At 60.0% G+C, this 16,234-nt stretch overlaps 2 protein-coding genes across 5 annotated transcripts in view; one reads left to right on the forward strand and one right to left on the reverse strand.

Annotated features, from left to right (window-relative positions):
* Positions 1-16,234, forward strand: part of TADA2B (transcriptional adaptor 2B) — a 253,837-nt gene that overhangs the window by 184,853 nt on the left and 52,750 nt on the right. The gene's annotated exons all lie outside the window — the stretch shown is intronic.
* The window catches only part of GRK4 (G protein-coupled receptor kinase 4), a 65,121-nt gene that overhangs the window by 11,000 nt on the left and 37,887 nt on the right, over positions 1-16,234 (reverse strand). For 2 of the 4 annotated variants that reach the window (XM_060188548.1, XM_060188549.1), the window contains exons 8-14: positions 13,160-13,300; positions 11,074-11,264; positions 10,745-10,782; positions 8,417-8,506; positions 5,226-5,434; positions 3,232-3,369; positions 1,686-1,823 (exon numbers count right to left, since the gene is read on the reverse strand). In XM_060188548.1, the coding sequence (XP_060044531.1) occupies positions 1,686-1,823; positions 3,232-3,369; positions 5,226-5,434; positions 8,417-8,506; positions 10,745-10,782; positions 11,074-11,264; positions 13,160-13,300 (945 nt within the window). The remainder of the gene's footprint in view (positions 1-1,685; positions 1,824-3,231; positions 3,370-5,225; positions 5,435-8,416; positions 8,507-10,744; positions 10,783-11,073; positions 11,265-13,159; positions 13,301-16,234) is intronic. The other 2 variants (XM_060188547.1, XM_060188550.1) reach the window with 1 other exon arrangement.

Below are 16,234 nucleotides of genomic sequence, written 5' to 3' on the forward strand. Positions count from 1 at the left end.
CAATACAGGGCCACACGTGTGTATACATGCATGCACACAACAGTCATACATGTGCACGCACATGCAAACAACACAGAGATACACATGTGTACACATATATGCACACAACACAGAGCCATGGTGCACGCACAAGTCACATATGTGTACGCACAAAAACACACAACAGAGCCACATGTGTGTACGCATACACACAACACAGAGCCACGTGTGTACACACATGCACACACAAGAACACAGAGAGCCCAGCCGGAGAGGCAGGCCGGGGCAGCATACACACACGCACACACACACAGCGCCCAGCCGGAGAGGCAGGCCAGGGCAGCATACACACACACACACACACACACACACACACACACACACAGCACACACACAGCGCCCAGCCGGAGAGGCAGGCCGGGGCAGCATACACACACACACACACACACACACGCACACGCACACGCACACGCACACGCACACACACACACACTCATACACAGCACACAGCACACACACAGTGTCCAGCCGGAGAGGCAGGCCAGGGCAGCATACACACATGCACACACACACACACACACACAGCACACAGTGCCCAGCCGGAAAGGCAGGCCGGGGCAGCATACACACATGCACACACACGCATACACAGCACACAGCACACACACAGCGTCCAGCCGGAGAGGCAGGCCGGGGCAGCATACACACACACACACACACACACACACACACACAGCGCCCAGCCGGAGAGGCGGCCGGGGCAGCATACACACACACACACACACACACACACACAGCGCCCAGCCGGAGAGGCAGGCCGGGGCAGTGTACACACACACACACACACACACACGCACACGCACACGCACACGCACACACACGCATACACAGCACACAGCACACACACAGTGTCCAGCCAGAGAGGCAGGCCAGGGCAGCATACACACATGCACACACACACACAGCACACAGTGCCCAGCCGGAAAGGCAGGCCGGGGCAGCATACACACATGCACACACACGCATACACAGCACACAGCACACACACAGCGTCCAGCCGGAGAGGCAGGCCGGGGCAGCATACACACATGCACACACACACACAGCGTCCAGCCGGAGAGGCAGGCTGGGGCAGCATACACACACACACACACACACACACACACACACACACACAGCGCCCAGCCGGAGAGGCAGGCCGGGGCAGTATACACACACGCACACACACGCATACACAGCACACAGCACACACACTGCACACACACAGCGCCCAGCCGGAGAGGCAGGCCGGGGCAGTATATACACACGCACACACACGCATACACAGCACACACACAGCACACACACAGCACACACACAGCGCCCAGCCGGAGAGGCAGGCCAGGGCAGTATACACACACGCACACACACGCATACACAGCACGCAGCACACACACAGCGCCCAGCCGGAGACGCAGGCCGGGGCAGTATACACACATGCACACACACACGCACACAGCACACAGCCAGAGAGGCAGGCCGGGGCAGCACACACACACACACACACACAGCACACACATACACACACAGCGCCCAGCCGGAGAGGCAGGCCGGGGCAGCACACACACACACACACACACACACAGCACACGCATACACACACAGCACACAGCCGGAGAGGCAGGCCGGGGCAGCACACACAGACACGCGCACACAGCGCCCAGTACCTCATTCTGCCAGGGGATGGAGACGCAGCCCGTAGCGAACTGAGTGTAGAAGGTGTCGTCGGAGGCGTCCAGGCAGACGCCCTTCACGGTGGAGAACTGGTCGATGTCAAAAACGTCCTTGCAGTACACGGACTGGGGCTGCGCCGGGGACAGGGCCGGCCGCGGGGGCCTCCTCAGAGCGCTGCCCCCAGGAGCCCTGCTCATCCCGGACCCCCTCCATCCCTCTCTCCCTCCTCTCCCCCCAGTGCAGAGCTGGAGATCAGCGCAGGGCCCTGCATACACACTCTACCACTAGCCCCCCAGCTCCATTTTATTTTTCTAGAGAAAGACATCTCAGCATCGCTCAGCTAGCCTTAGAGCATGCCTGTAATGGTGGGGCTTGAACCCAGGGCCTCTTAAGCCCGCTCCTTGGCCCGTGAAGCCTTTCTATCCCCACGGAACTCTATCTCCCAGCTCTGCCTGGGGGCACATCAGCTCCCAGCAGCCTCCCCAGCTGGGCAGCAGAGGCCAGAGGGGCTGCTCCCTGGGGAGGCCGTGCGTGCGTGGGGGAGGAGCCCCGTGGAAGGTCCCAGGCCCTGCCTCTGCCCCTGCCCCCTGCAAATCTGGAGGCCAGTGGGGCGGAGACCCCTCCTGTGGACGCCCTCGGGTGGGGAGACCCTGCCCGCAGCTCTGAGCGGCATCCCCCACCCCACGCCTGCCCTCTGCCCTGAGCGAGCCCGCACAGGTCACTCACTGGGCAGAACCCCGCTGGGGCCGCGGTCAATCGCTCAAGGAGGCGCCCCGCGAGGAACTGGCCTGCCTTGCCCTCGGGTGACAGCAGGACGCCAGACTCCCAGACCGCTCCCTGCTCTGCCTGCCGCTGCCTGCAGCCCCAGGCCTGGCCCTGCTGTCCCCGACCTGTCAGTCAGGGCAGGGAGAAGGCAGAGCCCTCAGCCCAGGCCAGGCGGTGGCGCACCTGGTGGAGCGCATACATCACAGTGCACAAGGACCCGGGTTCGAGGCCCTGGTCCCCGTGGAAAGCTTCTCGAGCAGTGAGGCAGGGTGGCGGGTGTCTCTCCGTCTCTTTCCCTCCCTGTCTCCCACTGTCTCTGTCCGATCGAAATAAATAAAAAGCAAAAAGCTCTAGGCCTGAACTGCAGGGCCAAGAACACAGGAGTGGCGGGCTGGGGACCGCAAAACGGCTACGCGAGCAAAAAGACTTTCATGCTGGAGGCTCCAAAGCTCGCAGGTTCAAGCCCCAGCACCCACTGACGGCAGAGCTGAACAGAGTTCTGTTTTTTTTTTTTAAAGCATTGGTACAACGTGTGTCCAGCAGAGCCCGCAGACTGGTCTTGGTGAGGCTTCTAGAAGGTGCCGCAGAGGGCAGAGTGCCCAGGCCCAGCCACAGGCAGGGGCGGAGTTGGCCCTGGCGCAGGAGGCCCAGCAGCTGCCCGGGCTCCAGGAGGCTGGAGTGGGCATGAGAAAGCCAGCACCGCCTTCAGAAGGGGACAGAGCTGCGCTGGGCCTGGGAGGGCGCCGGGGGAGGGGCTGGCGTGACCCCACTTACATCAGGGCAGAAGGGGGGCTCTAGCATGTTGGCCTCCAGCCTCTGGAAGTTGATGTCCTTAAAGATGGGATGCTTCTTTACTTCCGCAGCCCCGTCACCCTTGCAGCCCAGACGATGTTTGGGGTTCTTGGTGAGCAGCTGTGGAAGGCAGGAGTGAGGCTATTTAGGCTCCTGGGGTGAAGCAGAGACCCCCAGAGTCTCCACAGTCATAACTGGGGGCCGATTGGCCGTGTCCCTCCTTGGACAGGGTGATGGTGACAGTCAGTCGTGTGAAAATGGTGGGGATTCTGCTGCTGCGCGGTCTTGTCACTCAAGTGGACAGAAAAGAGAGCGCCGAGGGGGGAGGCCATAGCACTGAGATTCCCCCAGCGCTGCCAGGCTGCTCCGACATGGGTCAGGGGCCTGACAGGGGGACTCACTCCCATGTGAGCCATCTTACTGTTAATTTTTAAAAATATTTTATTTATTTATTCATGAGAAAGATAGGAGGAGAGAGAAAGAACCAGACATCACTCTGGTCCATGTGCTGCTGGGGATTGAACTCAGGACCTCACGCTTGAGAGTCCAGTGCGTTATCCACTGCGCCACCTCCCAGACAGACCATGGTCCTGTAATTTTTTTTTAAGATTGTATTTATTGACTTTAATGACAGCAATACAGAGAAAGGTCTGCAGGGAGCGGACGAGGAAGGGGAGCGGGGAGGGGAGGAGGGAGAGAGAGAGAGACCAGAGCCCTCCCTGCTCAGCTCTGGCTCAGGGTGGTGCTGGGAACACAACGTTCACCTCCCTCAGAGCCTCAGGCAGGAGGGTCTTTTGCAGAAGCATCACGCTGTCTCCTCAGCCCGAGGAGTTTTGAAGAGGTCCAAGACAGAGAGTCCCGCCTGGTAGCTCCAGCTATAAGACGGTCTGAGTCCCACCCAGAGTTGCACATGCCAGAGCGGGGCTAGCTCTCTCTCTCTCTCACTACTCTCTCTCTCTCACTACTCTCTCTCTCTCACTACTCTCTCTCTCTCACTACTCTCTCTCTCTCACTACTCTCTCTCTCTCACTACTCTCTCTCTCTCACTACTCTCTCTCTCTCTCTCTCGCTCTCTTGCTCTCTCACTCTCTCTCTCTTGCTCTCACTCTCTCTCTCTCTTCTTCCCCTTCTCTCTCCCGTCTTCACCCCTTTTTCTGTATCTTTCTATTTTTCCTCCCCCTTCCCTCTCTGTCCCAGCTTCTCTCTCCTTCTCTCTCTCTCTCCCTCTCTGTCAAATCCGACGCCAACAAGAAGTTGAGAAGCGGGCTCTCAGTGTAATGTCAGTTAGAGGCCACGTTAGTCTACTCTGCAGAGATCACCAAGGTTGGAGAGGCAAAGCTGAGCACGCTAACTTCTAGGAACTGTACAAAGAAGAGTGCACAGCACCTTTCACTAAGAAAAAGCCTTCACGTGGTGGGGGGTGGCACGGTGGCTAAGGCACTGGACTCTCCAGCATGAGGTCCTGAGTTCAATCCCCGGCAGCACATGGGTCAGAGTGACATCTGGTTCTTTCTCTCTCTACCTATCTTTCTCATTAATAAATACATAAAATTATTATTTTTTAATTTTATATTTTATATTTATTTATTTTCCCTTTTGATGCCCTTGTTGTTTTATTGTTGTAGTTATTATTGATGTCGTTGTTGTTGGATAGGACAGAGAGAAATGGAGAGAGGAGGGGAAGACCGAGAGGGGGAGAGACAGACAGACACCTGCAGACCTGCTTCACCGCCTGGGAAGCGACTCCCCTGCAGGTGGGGAGCCGGGGGCTCAAACTGGGATCCTTACACCGGTCCTTGCGCTTTGCGCCACCTGCACTTAACCCGCTGTGCTACCGTCCGACTCCCCATAAAATTATTTTTCAAAGAAAGAAAAAGGGAAAAGTCTGTCAGCACTGCTCCTTGCTTCCACAGAGGCCCCCTCCCCAGAGCCCAGCTGAGCGGCCCTGGGCCCCAGGGCAGGCCCTCGGCACGTACCATCCTGCAGATGGACTTGGCGTCCTCTGAGAACCTGTCGGAGTACTCCTCTGTGTCCCTCTTCACCCTGCGGTCCACCTCCTCACGCTTGACCTTCTCTTTGAACTTTTTGAAAGGCGAATGTCCCTGGATCATCTCGTAGATGAGACAGCCGAGGCCCCACCAGTCGGGACTGAACGTGTAGCTCTCGTTATTGATCACCTCGGGGGCTGCAGCCGGGGCGGACGCCAGCTTCACCTGGCCGTTGGGACCCCCACGCTCCCCGCTTCAGTCCACCTGCCCCTCACCCCACCTCCCTCCACAGGGCTCGGCGGGGCTGGGGCGGTCTCCTCACTGCCCCTTCCTGACCCAGATGACTTTACATCCAGGAACGGAGGGGTCCTGAGAAGGGGCGTAGGTATGAAGTGCTGCATCCAGTCCCCACATGGAGTCCCTGCTCTCCAGCTTCAGCCCTGCAGTGGACTTTACCAGTTTAACCAGTGGGCAGAGGGAAAGGAAGGAAAGGGGGCTGGAGGCCAAGGACCCCACCCCGTGGACCCTCCAGCACTACCCCCCAGGTCCCCAACTTCTCCAGGCTCCACGTCCCCTCCCACCTCCCTTGTGAACAGAACCAGGCCAGCTTCCCCATAGACTCCACACACAGCCCCTCAGAGCACAGCTCAGCCCTGTCCCCCCCCCCACACACAGAGTCTGCTTGAGGGGCTCAGCCCTGTCCCCCCCACACACACACACACAGAGTCTGCTTGAGGGGCTCAGCCCTGTCCGCCCCCCCACACACACACACAGAGTCTGCTTGAGGGGCACAGCCCTGTCCCCCCCCACACACACACAGAGTCTGCTTGAGGGGCACAGCCCTGTCCCCCCCCACACACACACAGAGTCTGCTTGAGGGGCACAGCCCTGTCCCCCCCCACACACACACAGAGTCTGCTTGAGGGGCACAGCCCTGTCCCCCCCCACACACACACAGAGTCTGCTTGAGGGGCACAGCCCTGTCCCCCCCCCACACACACACAGAGTCTGCTTGAGGGGCACAGCCCTGTCCCCCCCCCCACACACACACAGAGTCAGCTTGAGGGGCACAGCCCTGTCCCCCCCCCCACACACACACAGAGTCAGCTTGAGGGGCACAGCCCTGTCCCCCCCCACACACACACAGAGTCTGCTTGAGGGGCTCAGCCCTGTCCGCCCCCCCCCCCACACACACACACAGAGTCTGCTTGAGGGGCACAGCCCTGTCCCCCCCCCACACACACACAGAGTCTGCTTGAGGGGCACAGCCCTGTCCCCCCACACACACACACAGAGTCTGCTTGAGGGGCACAGCCCTGTCCGCCCCCCCCCACACACACACACAGAGTCTGCTTGAGGGGCACAGCCCTGTCCCCCCCCCACACACACACAGAGTCTGCTTGAGGGGCACAGCCCTGTCCCCCCCCACACACACACACAGAGTCTGCTTGAGGGGCACAGCCCTGTCCCCCCCCACACACACACAGAGTCTGCTTGAGGGGCACAGCCCTGTCCCCCCCCACACACACACAGAGTCTGCTTGAGGGGCACAGCCCTGTCCCCCCACACACACACACACAGAGTCAGCTTGAGGGGCACAGCCCTGTCCCCCCCCCCACACACACACAGAGTCAGCTTGAGGGGCACAGCCCTGTCCCCCCCACACACACACACAGAGTCTGCTTGAGGGGCTCAGCCCTGTCCCCCCCACACACACACACACAGAGTCTGCTTGAGGGGCACAGCCCTGTCCCCCCCCCCCCACACACACAGAGTCAGCTTGAGGGGCACAGCCCTGTCCCCCCCACACACACACACAGAGTCTGCTTGAGGGGCACAGCCCTGTCCCCCCCCCCACACACACACACAGAGTCAGCTTGAGGGGCACAGCCCTGTCCCCCCCACACACACACACAGAGTCAGCTTGAGGGGCACAGCCCTGTCCCCCCCCACACACACACACACAGAGTCTGCTTGAGGGGCACAGCCCTGTCCCCCCACACACACACACAGAGTCTGCTTGAGGGGCACAGCCCTGTCCGCCCCCCCCCACACACACACACAGAGTCTGCTTGAGGGGCACAGCCCTGTCCCCCCCCCACACACACACAGAGTCTGCTTGAGGGGCACAGCCCTGTCCCCCCCCACACACACACACAGAGTCTGCTTGAGGGGCACAGCCCTGTCCCCCCCCCACACACACACAGAGTCTGCTTGAGGGGCACAGCCCTGTCCCCCCCCCACACACACACAGAGTCTGCTTGAGGGGCACAGCCCTGTCCCCCCACACACACACACACAGAGTCAGCTTGAGGGGCACAGCCCTGTCCCCCCCCACACACACACACAGAGTCAGCTTGAGGGGCACAGCCCTGTCCCCCCCACACACACACACAGAGTCTGCTTGAGGGGCTCAGCCCTGTCCCCCCCACACACACACACACAGAGTCTGCTTGAGGGGCACAGCCCTGTCCCCCCCCCCCCACACACACAGAGTCAGCTTGAGGGGCACAGCCCTGTCCCCCCCACACACACACACAGAGTCTGCTTGAGGGGCACAGCCCTGTCCCCCCCCCCACACACACACACAGAGTCAGCTTGAGGGGCACAGCCCTGTCCCCCCCACACACACACACAGAGTCAGCTTGAGGGGCACAGCCCTGTCCCCCCCCACACACACACACACAGAGTCTGCTTGAGGGGCTCAGCCCTGTCCCCCCCCCACACACACACACAGAGTCAGCTTGAGGGGCACAGCCCTGTCCCCCCCACACACACACAGAGTCTGCTTGAGGGGCACAGCCCTGTCCCCTCCCCACACACACAGAGTCTGCTTGAGGGGCACAGCCCTGCCCCCCCCACACACACAGAGTCTGCTTGAGGGGCACAGCCCTGTCACCCCCCACACAGACACACACAGAGTCTGCTTGAGGGGCACAGCCCTGTCACCCCCCACACAGACACACACAGAGTCTGCTTGAGGGGCACAGCCCTGCCCCCCACACACACACAGAGTCTGCTTGAGGGGCACAGCCCTGTCCCCCCCCCCACAGACACACACAGAGTCTGCTTGAGGGGCTCAGCCCTGTCCCCCCACTCCCCCCTGACCTTGTGAATGGGCTCAGCCCCTCAGCACCGGGCGGAAGTCGCCCCAGACTGCATGGCTTCTCCCCACGTACCCATGTAGCCGACAGTGCCAGCCCGTCCTCGGATGGTCTCGCCCTCTGGGACCTCCATGGCTAAGCCGAGATCCGAGATGCGGATGTGGCCTGTGAGCAGACACTGCAGTCAGCCCGTGCCGCTCTCACCACACCGGGGCCTCTGAGCGGCCGAGTCCAGACACATGGTCTTTGCCTCGAGTGGATGATGCCCACCGGGCCGTCTGCTGGCTGCGGCCTCTCCCCAGAGCCCGAGCAGAACGCTCACTGCCACCTTGCCGCGCACACCTCCACATTCGCGCACAGGACGGCGGACGATGGCACAGGGCGCCCGCTGCTGAAGGGCACACACCGCGCCCAGCCGCAGGGCCGATATGGCTGGTGTGGCAGAAAGATCACAGTGCGGGGGGGGGGGGGGTGTCCCATTTCGAGGGCACATGTTACAATGCGGGGGGGGTTTGAGCCCCTGGCCCCCACCTGCGGGGGAAGCTTCACGAGTGGTGAAGCAGGGCTGCAGGTATCTCTCTGTCTCTCCCTCTCCATCTTCCTCCTCCATCTCAATTTCAGACTGTCTTATCCAGTAAGTAAACAAAGATAATAAAATAAATTTAAAGAGAGAGACAATGCAATGTCACAGTCAGGGAGAAAATAAATAAGGAATTTCACCAAAAAAACTATTCACTATCAAGTCACTAATAAAAATAAAAATATTTGGGTGGGGGTAGGCAGCATCATGGTTCTGCAAAGAGACTCTCATGCCTGAGGCTCCAAAGTCCCAAGTTCAGTCCCCTGCACCACCATAAACCAGACCTGAGCGGGGCTCCGGTCAAAGAAAGAAAGAAAGAAAGAAAAATATTTAATTTTTATTTTATCATTTTAAAAGACTTGTTTATTTTGGATAGAGACAGAGAGAAATTGAGAGAGAAAAGAGAGGCATAGAGAGGGAGAGAGACACCTTCAGCCCTGCTTCACCACTCACAAAGCTTCCCCCCTGCAGGTGGGGAGCGGGGACTCGAACCCAGGTCCTTGCACATGGCTATGGGTGCGCTCAACCAAGTGTGCCGCCACCAGGCCCTTTATTCATTTATTTATTCATTTATTGAGACAGAGGGAGAGGAGGTGAGAGAGGGAGAGGAGCGGAGGTCGCTGTGCAGCTGGGCTGCTGGGCTGGAAGCCAGACGCCGTGTCTGAGAGCAGCTTCACCTCCACAGCGCCCAGGTCATGCTGCCTCCGGAAATACCCCAGTCACCCCTGTGGGGTGAAGCAGGCCTGTGGTGTCTCTGTCTCTCTTCCCTCTATCGCTCCAGTCCCTCTCCGTTTCTGTGTTTCTATCCAATAAATTAATAACGAGGGATCTTAGACGAGTAAGCCCTATCAAAGACAGCGGCCCAGAGACCCTGCTCGCAGTGGCGGAGAGAGACAGTGTTTTCCCAGCCAACAGCCTCCCTGGGCACCCGCAGCCGAGAGCCCAGCCCCCGCGCCGTCTGGCCACCGCTCAGCCCACCACGGCGCTCAGGCCCTCGGGGCCGGGAGCTGGGGTCCACCTCGGAATATGCTTCCCAAACGCTGTCATAAGAAGGGGTCCGGCAGCCCCCTGTCGGGCCCGCTGTGTGGGGCAGAAGCGAAACGCAGGAGCCAGAGCCCCGGCTGCCGGATGAAGGGGGCTGTCTGTGGGACCCGGGGCGCCATGCCTTTGTCTCTCGAGGCCTCACCTCTTTCCCGCAGCCCCGACCCACACTGCCCTGCATGCCCCAGACACGAGAACACCCCAAAGGCTGGGCCCACACAGCTCTACGCTCCTGCCGGGTGCCAAAAGCTCCGTGCAGGGCCGACGCACCCAAGGCACAAAGCAGGGCGAGGCCCACCCCGGCTCTCCGCCACACTCAGCTATGGCCTGAGCTGAGCACTGAGACAGCCCCTCACAAGGCTCACCTAACAGGGGTCTCCCCTCCCCCCTTTGGCCAGGGCACTGCTCAGCTCTGGTTTTCGGGTGGTACAGGGGATTGAGCCTGGGGCTTCGGAGACTCGGGCATGAGACTGTCTTTGCAGGGCACCACGCCAGCTTCCCCGCCCGTCTCTGTGCTATTACGGAACGCAGGAGCTCGCTCACTCGCTCATCCTGACGAGACTGTGACCCAGTGGAGCCCAGCAGCACCTGGGACGGCTATAGCAACAGCAACGGAGGCGCTCTGTGCTGCTCTCTCTCTGCTGAAGAGAGAGGCCTGAGGAGGGGACGCTGTGCAGGACCCAGAAGCGGCTCCTTCGGCTGCTGTTTCTAGTTGGAGTTGATGTTCTGCTTCCATAATCCCTGTTAAAGATCCACCACTGGCCCGGAGTGTGCTCACTTACCACGGTCGTCCAGGAGAACATTCTCGGGTTTTAAGTCTCTAAAGGCAAGAAACAGCAGGGCTTTCCGTTACCAGTGCTCAGGGACTCAGCTGGCAGCCAGCACCCGCCCCGCAGAGACCCATAGCTCCCCCAGACGCTCGGAAGTGGCTCCAACTGCTCAGATCAGGTCTCCGGCTGCTCAGAGAAGTGCCAGTCGCCGCCAGGGCTGGCGCATTTTTAAAATAACACTTCCCGGACATCAGAGAGCTGGAAAGGGAGCCCAGCAGAGTGCCCAGTGCCCAAGCGCGGCCACCCGCCCAGGCCCCGGGGGACAGGCTGGCCGCCCTCACCTGTACACGATCCTCTCCCGCTGCAGGTCCTCCAAGCCACAGCACACCTCGGCGGCATAGAAGACGGCCCTCTGCTCCTCAAAGCCGGGGCTGCCCAGGTTGTAAATGTGGAATTTCAAGTCCCCTCCGTTCATGATGGTCAGCACCAGGCACAGGGAGTCCTTGGTCTCATAGGTGTAAGATAAACTGACCTGCAAACAGCACCACAGGAAAACGAAGTGTGGGGCCCGGCACCGGTTCAACGCACACTCTGCCTCTCTGTCCTACCAAATGAAAATGATCATTTTATTATTCATCTATTTATTATTGGGTAGAGACAGCCAGAAATTGGGAGTGAAGGAGGAGATAGAGAGGGAGAGAGGCAGAGAAACAGAGAGACACCTGCACCCCTGCTCAGCACTCCTGAAGCTTTCCCCCTGCAGGTGGGGCTGGGGCTGGAATCTGGGTCCTCGAAACTGTAATGTGAACACAAGCAGGGTGCCACTGCCAGCCCCTCAAACAGAATTTAAAAAAAAAAAAAGGCCTTCAGGAGTGGTGGATTCGTCGTGAAGGCTCTGAGCCCAGTGGTAGCCCTGGCGGAGGGCACCCCGCCAGGCAGATGCAGTGCCCACGGGCATCCGCAGAGACAGAGGCGGGAGGGAGCCCACGGCACAGAGAGGAGACCAACTGTGCACTTGTGTCCGGTGGGATCACAGCCGGGAGAAAGCTGGGGGCCAGCCCGGGTCAGCCTGCGGGGCGGGGTGGGGGCTGGACGGGGCGGACACTTACTACTAACCTACTGGGGGCTGGACGGGGCGGACACTTACTACTAACCTACTGGGGGCTGGACGGGGCGGACACTTACTACTAACCTGCTGGGGGCTGGACGGGGCGGACACTTACTACTAACCTGCTGGGGGCTGGACGGGGCGAACACTTACTACTAACCTGCTGGGGGCTGGACGGGGCGGACACTTACTACAAACCTACAGGGGCTGGACGGGGCGGACACTTACTACAAACCTACAGGGGCTGGACGGGGCGGACACTTACTACAAACCCACTGGGGGCTGTAAGGGGCGGACACTTACTACAAACCTACAGGGGCTGGACGGGGCGGACACTTACTACAAACCTACTGGGGGCTGGACGGGGCGGACACTTACTACTAACCTGCTGGGGGCTGGAGGGGCGGACACTTACTACTAACCTGCTGGGGGCTGGACGGGGCGGACACTTACTACAAACCCACTGGGGGCTGTAAGGGGCAGACACTTACTACAAACCTACAGGGGCTGGACGGGGTGGACACTTACTACAAACCTACTGGGGGCTGGACGGGGCGGACACTTACTACTAACCTGCTGGGGGCTGGAGGGGCGGACACTTACTCTAACCTGCTGGGGGCTGGACGGGGCGGACACTTACTACAAACCCACTGGGGGCTGGACGGGCGGACACTTAATACAAACCTACTGGGGGCTGTAAGGGGTGGACACTTACTACAAACCTACAGGGGCTGGACGGGGCGGACACTTACTACAAACCTACTGGGGGCTGGACGGGGCGGACACTTACTACTAACCTGCTGGGGGCTGGACGGGGCGGACACTTACTACTAACCTGCTGGAGGCTAGATGGGGCGGACACTTACTACAAACCTACGGCGGGCTGGACGGGGCGGACACTTACTACTAACCTGCTGGCTGTTGGACGGGGCGGACACTTACTACAAACCTACCGGGGGCTGGATGGTGCAGACACTTACTACAAACCTACTGGGGGCTGTAAGGGGCGGACACTTACTACTAACCTGCTGGGGGCTGGACGGGGCAGACGCTTACTACTAACCTGCTGGGGGCTGGACGGGCGGACACTTACTACAAACCTACTGGGGGCTGGACGGGGCAGACACTTACTACTAACCTGCTGGGGGCTGGACGGGGCGGACACTTACTACAAACCTACCGGGGGCTGGATGGTGCGGACACTTACTACAAACCTACAGGGGCTGGACGGGGCGGACACTTACTACTAACCTGCTGGGGGCTGGACGGGGCAGACACTTACTACTAACCTGCTGGGGGCTGGACGGGCGGACACTTACTACAAACCTACTGTGGACTTTCTCCAGCAGCCGCTTCTCGTTAAGTGCCATGGCCTCGCCGTTCCGCTTCTTGATTCGCTTCTTCTCCAGCTTCTTGCAGGCGTACATCTTCCCTGTGGCTCGCACCTGGCAGGCGCACACCTGGCGGGAGGAGAGGAGGTTTCCGCGGGCCGGCCTGCCGAGGCTGCTCGGGGCGGGCGAGCTGAGGCGCTGTGGCTCCTGGGCCTCGTGGGCGGCAGCGAGGTAAATGCTGCGGTGGGTCCCGCGCAGAGCACAGAGGCCTCGCTGCGGCCGTGTGCCGGGAGCTCTCCTGAACTCACCTCACTTGTTGGACAAGAGCAGAAGTTTGTCAAAAAATCATTTTTAATTATCTTTATTTCTTATTGTATAGAGACAGCCAAAAACTGAGAGGGAGGGGAGGGTAGAGAGGGACAGTGAGACACCCGCAGCCCTGCTTCACCACCCGCCAAGCTTTCCCCCGCAGGTGGGGACTGGGGGCTTGTGCTCTGTAATGTGTGCGCTCAGCCAGGTGCGCGACCGTCCGGCCCCTGATCACTGAGTAACCTTTGAGTTCAGGAATATGAGGAAATGTAATTTGGGCAGGCAGTGGCACACCGATTAAGCACCCGCAGTACTAGTTGCAAGGACCTGGGTTCGAGCCCTCGCTCCCCACCTGGGGGGCGTACTTCATGAGCGGTGAAGCAGGGCTGCAGGTGTCTGTCTGTCTCTCTCCCTCTCTGTCTTCCCCTCCTCTCTCAATGTCTCTCTGTCCTGTGCAATAAAATGGGGAATGGCCGCCAGGAGCCGTGGATTCATACAGCCTGCACCAGGCCCCAGCGACAACCCTGGAGGGAAAAATACATAAATGAAAGAACACCAGATCACAGCTTCACCCTGCGTGGCTCTCAGCCACAGCTGTGCAGCACTGACCGTGTGTGAACCGTTCCAGACGTCAGTCGACGGCACGTGCCTCCCTCGTTTCCAGCTTCCGGGGTCACAGACGTGACGCACACGCGCTGCACGTCTATTCCGCGAGCGCACGCAGATCACAGACGCGCGCACAGCCCGGATACTCAGGCCACGCCATGTCTGGGGGCCCCGGGGGCATTCCCAGTGGACGCGGCCGCCGCCCTTTGCAATCACCCTGAACAAGCCTGCGGGAACTCCCCCCCGAGGCCGCTGACCAGCCTGAGCACAGCTAGTCTTCCACAAAGGTTCAAGTCTGCTGCCATGTCCCCACCGAGAGCATTGGAGCCACAGGGCTCTGGAACGCCGGTCTCGCCCCCGGGCCCCCGGGCCTTCTTTCTCTGCTCCCGGACACAGAGAGGCGAGACGGCGTGAGTCAAAGAGACTGCCGCTCCGGCTCCGGCTCCGACTGCACTCAGAACTGCTCCCAGAGATCCCTCTCACGGAGAGTCTATACCACGCAGGGGCTCAGGTCACAAACTACAGTCTGGATAGGTTTGGGGCCATCTCCACAGACTGGCAGGGCTTGAACCCAGATCCTTGTGCTCAGCACCATGTGTACCTAACCGGGCGCTCCACTGCTCTCCACATCTTCCTTTTCTTCCCTCCTCCCCTTCTTCCTCCCATCCTTCCCTCCTCTCTGAGTTAGTAAACAGAAATGGACGGCAGCTGCTTGTCCCGGGCTTTTAGCCCCCGGAAATCTTACCCCCCCCTCCCCCCCGTGTCCGTGGAAGTCCTCACAGCCTCTGCCCGTCACGAGCTGCCCGCCTCCCAGTCCTGTGCACAAGGCAAATCATTTTTTGCCAAGTTTCCTTTCTGTATAAAAGGGAAATCTTACTGAACGTCAGAGCCCAGGAATTTTAGCATGAGCTGGTCTGGCGCTGCTAGAATAAAACTCTTGTTTGGGGGGCCAGGCGGTGACGCACCTGATTAAGCGCTCACATTACTGTGTGCAAGGACCTGGGTTCAAGCCCCTGGTACCCCCCACACACACACAGGGGGAAAGCTTCACAAGTGGTGAAGCAGGGCTGCAGGTGTCTCTCTGTCTCTCTCCTCCTCTGTCTCCCCAGTGCCCCCTGGATCTCTCTGTCTCTGTCCAGTAATGATAATAACACACCTCTGTTTGCCAGCACCCCAGGTGTTCTGGCCTCTGCTCTCAATCCCGCATTGACACTTCTTTCTTTTGCCCTTGTCTTATCACTATGATCACAAAAGGCCAGTCCTAGACCTTCTAGAACCTGGCTGGCAGCTTCCCCACCCGAGAAGAAGCCAAGTTCTGCTGAGGGCTGGCTTTCTCTGTGGGGCTCACTCCCAGGAGGAACAGATTGGGTGAGGTGAGGGTAGCCACGGCGGCTGAGTTTCTCTAAGTGGGCAGGGCTTGTGTGCTAACTAGACACCTCCAGGCCCTGGGACGGCTCCGCCTCTGCTACTTGTCAGAAACCCCGAAACCCCAGACCAGTCACCCAGAGCAAACCGTCAGAGATCTTCACCTGGGTGGGGAGAGGCGTGACTTCACACAAGCCCTTGCCACGTCTCTGCCGCAGCCTCCCGCCCCCACCCTCTGCCTGGGGCCGGTGGAGTGTTTTGGGGAACAGGTTCAGCCCCTCAGATCAGCTCAGGAATCTCAGGCAGGGTCCCGGGAAGAAGGACCCCAGCTCCCTCGCCCCGGGCTCAGAGGAAGGCGTCTGCAAGTACGAGCAGGCTCCCACCGTCAGCACCCACCTCCTAGGCCTCCTCCTGTGAGGGCTCCTGGACCCCTGGGGGGCTGCCAGGAAGCCAAACTGCCCCAGAAACTGTGCAGGCAGGGGGCCTGCCTCACTGTCCTTGGAGCCTGCAGCTGGGCCGCAGCCTGGGGACTCAGGTCTCCTCAGATCCCAGGAAGATCAGCCCTTGTCCAGGTGGAATTGGAGGGGGGATCCAGGAGCTGGGCTGGGGTGACGGGGAGGGTACAAGGCGGTCCAGTCCGCCCGTCTCTAGACCCAGGGCTCCTGCAGGTCCTACCCAGATGAAGACCCACAGCGGGCACTGAGTCTCTCTTCCAGGCCCAGCTGCCGGACATGAGCAGATGACCTGCGGGCACTGAGTCTCTCTTCCAGGCCCAGCTGCCGG

The sequence above is a fragment of the Erinaceus europaeus genome, chromosome 3, assembly GCF_950295315.1.
Source record: "Erinaceus europaeus chromosome 3, mEriEur2.1, whole genome shotgun sequence".
In the NCBI taxonomy this organism is placed as follows: Eukaryota; Metazoa; Chordata; class Mammalia; order Eulipotyphla; family Erinaceidae; genus Erinaceus; species Erinaceus europaeus.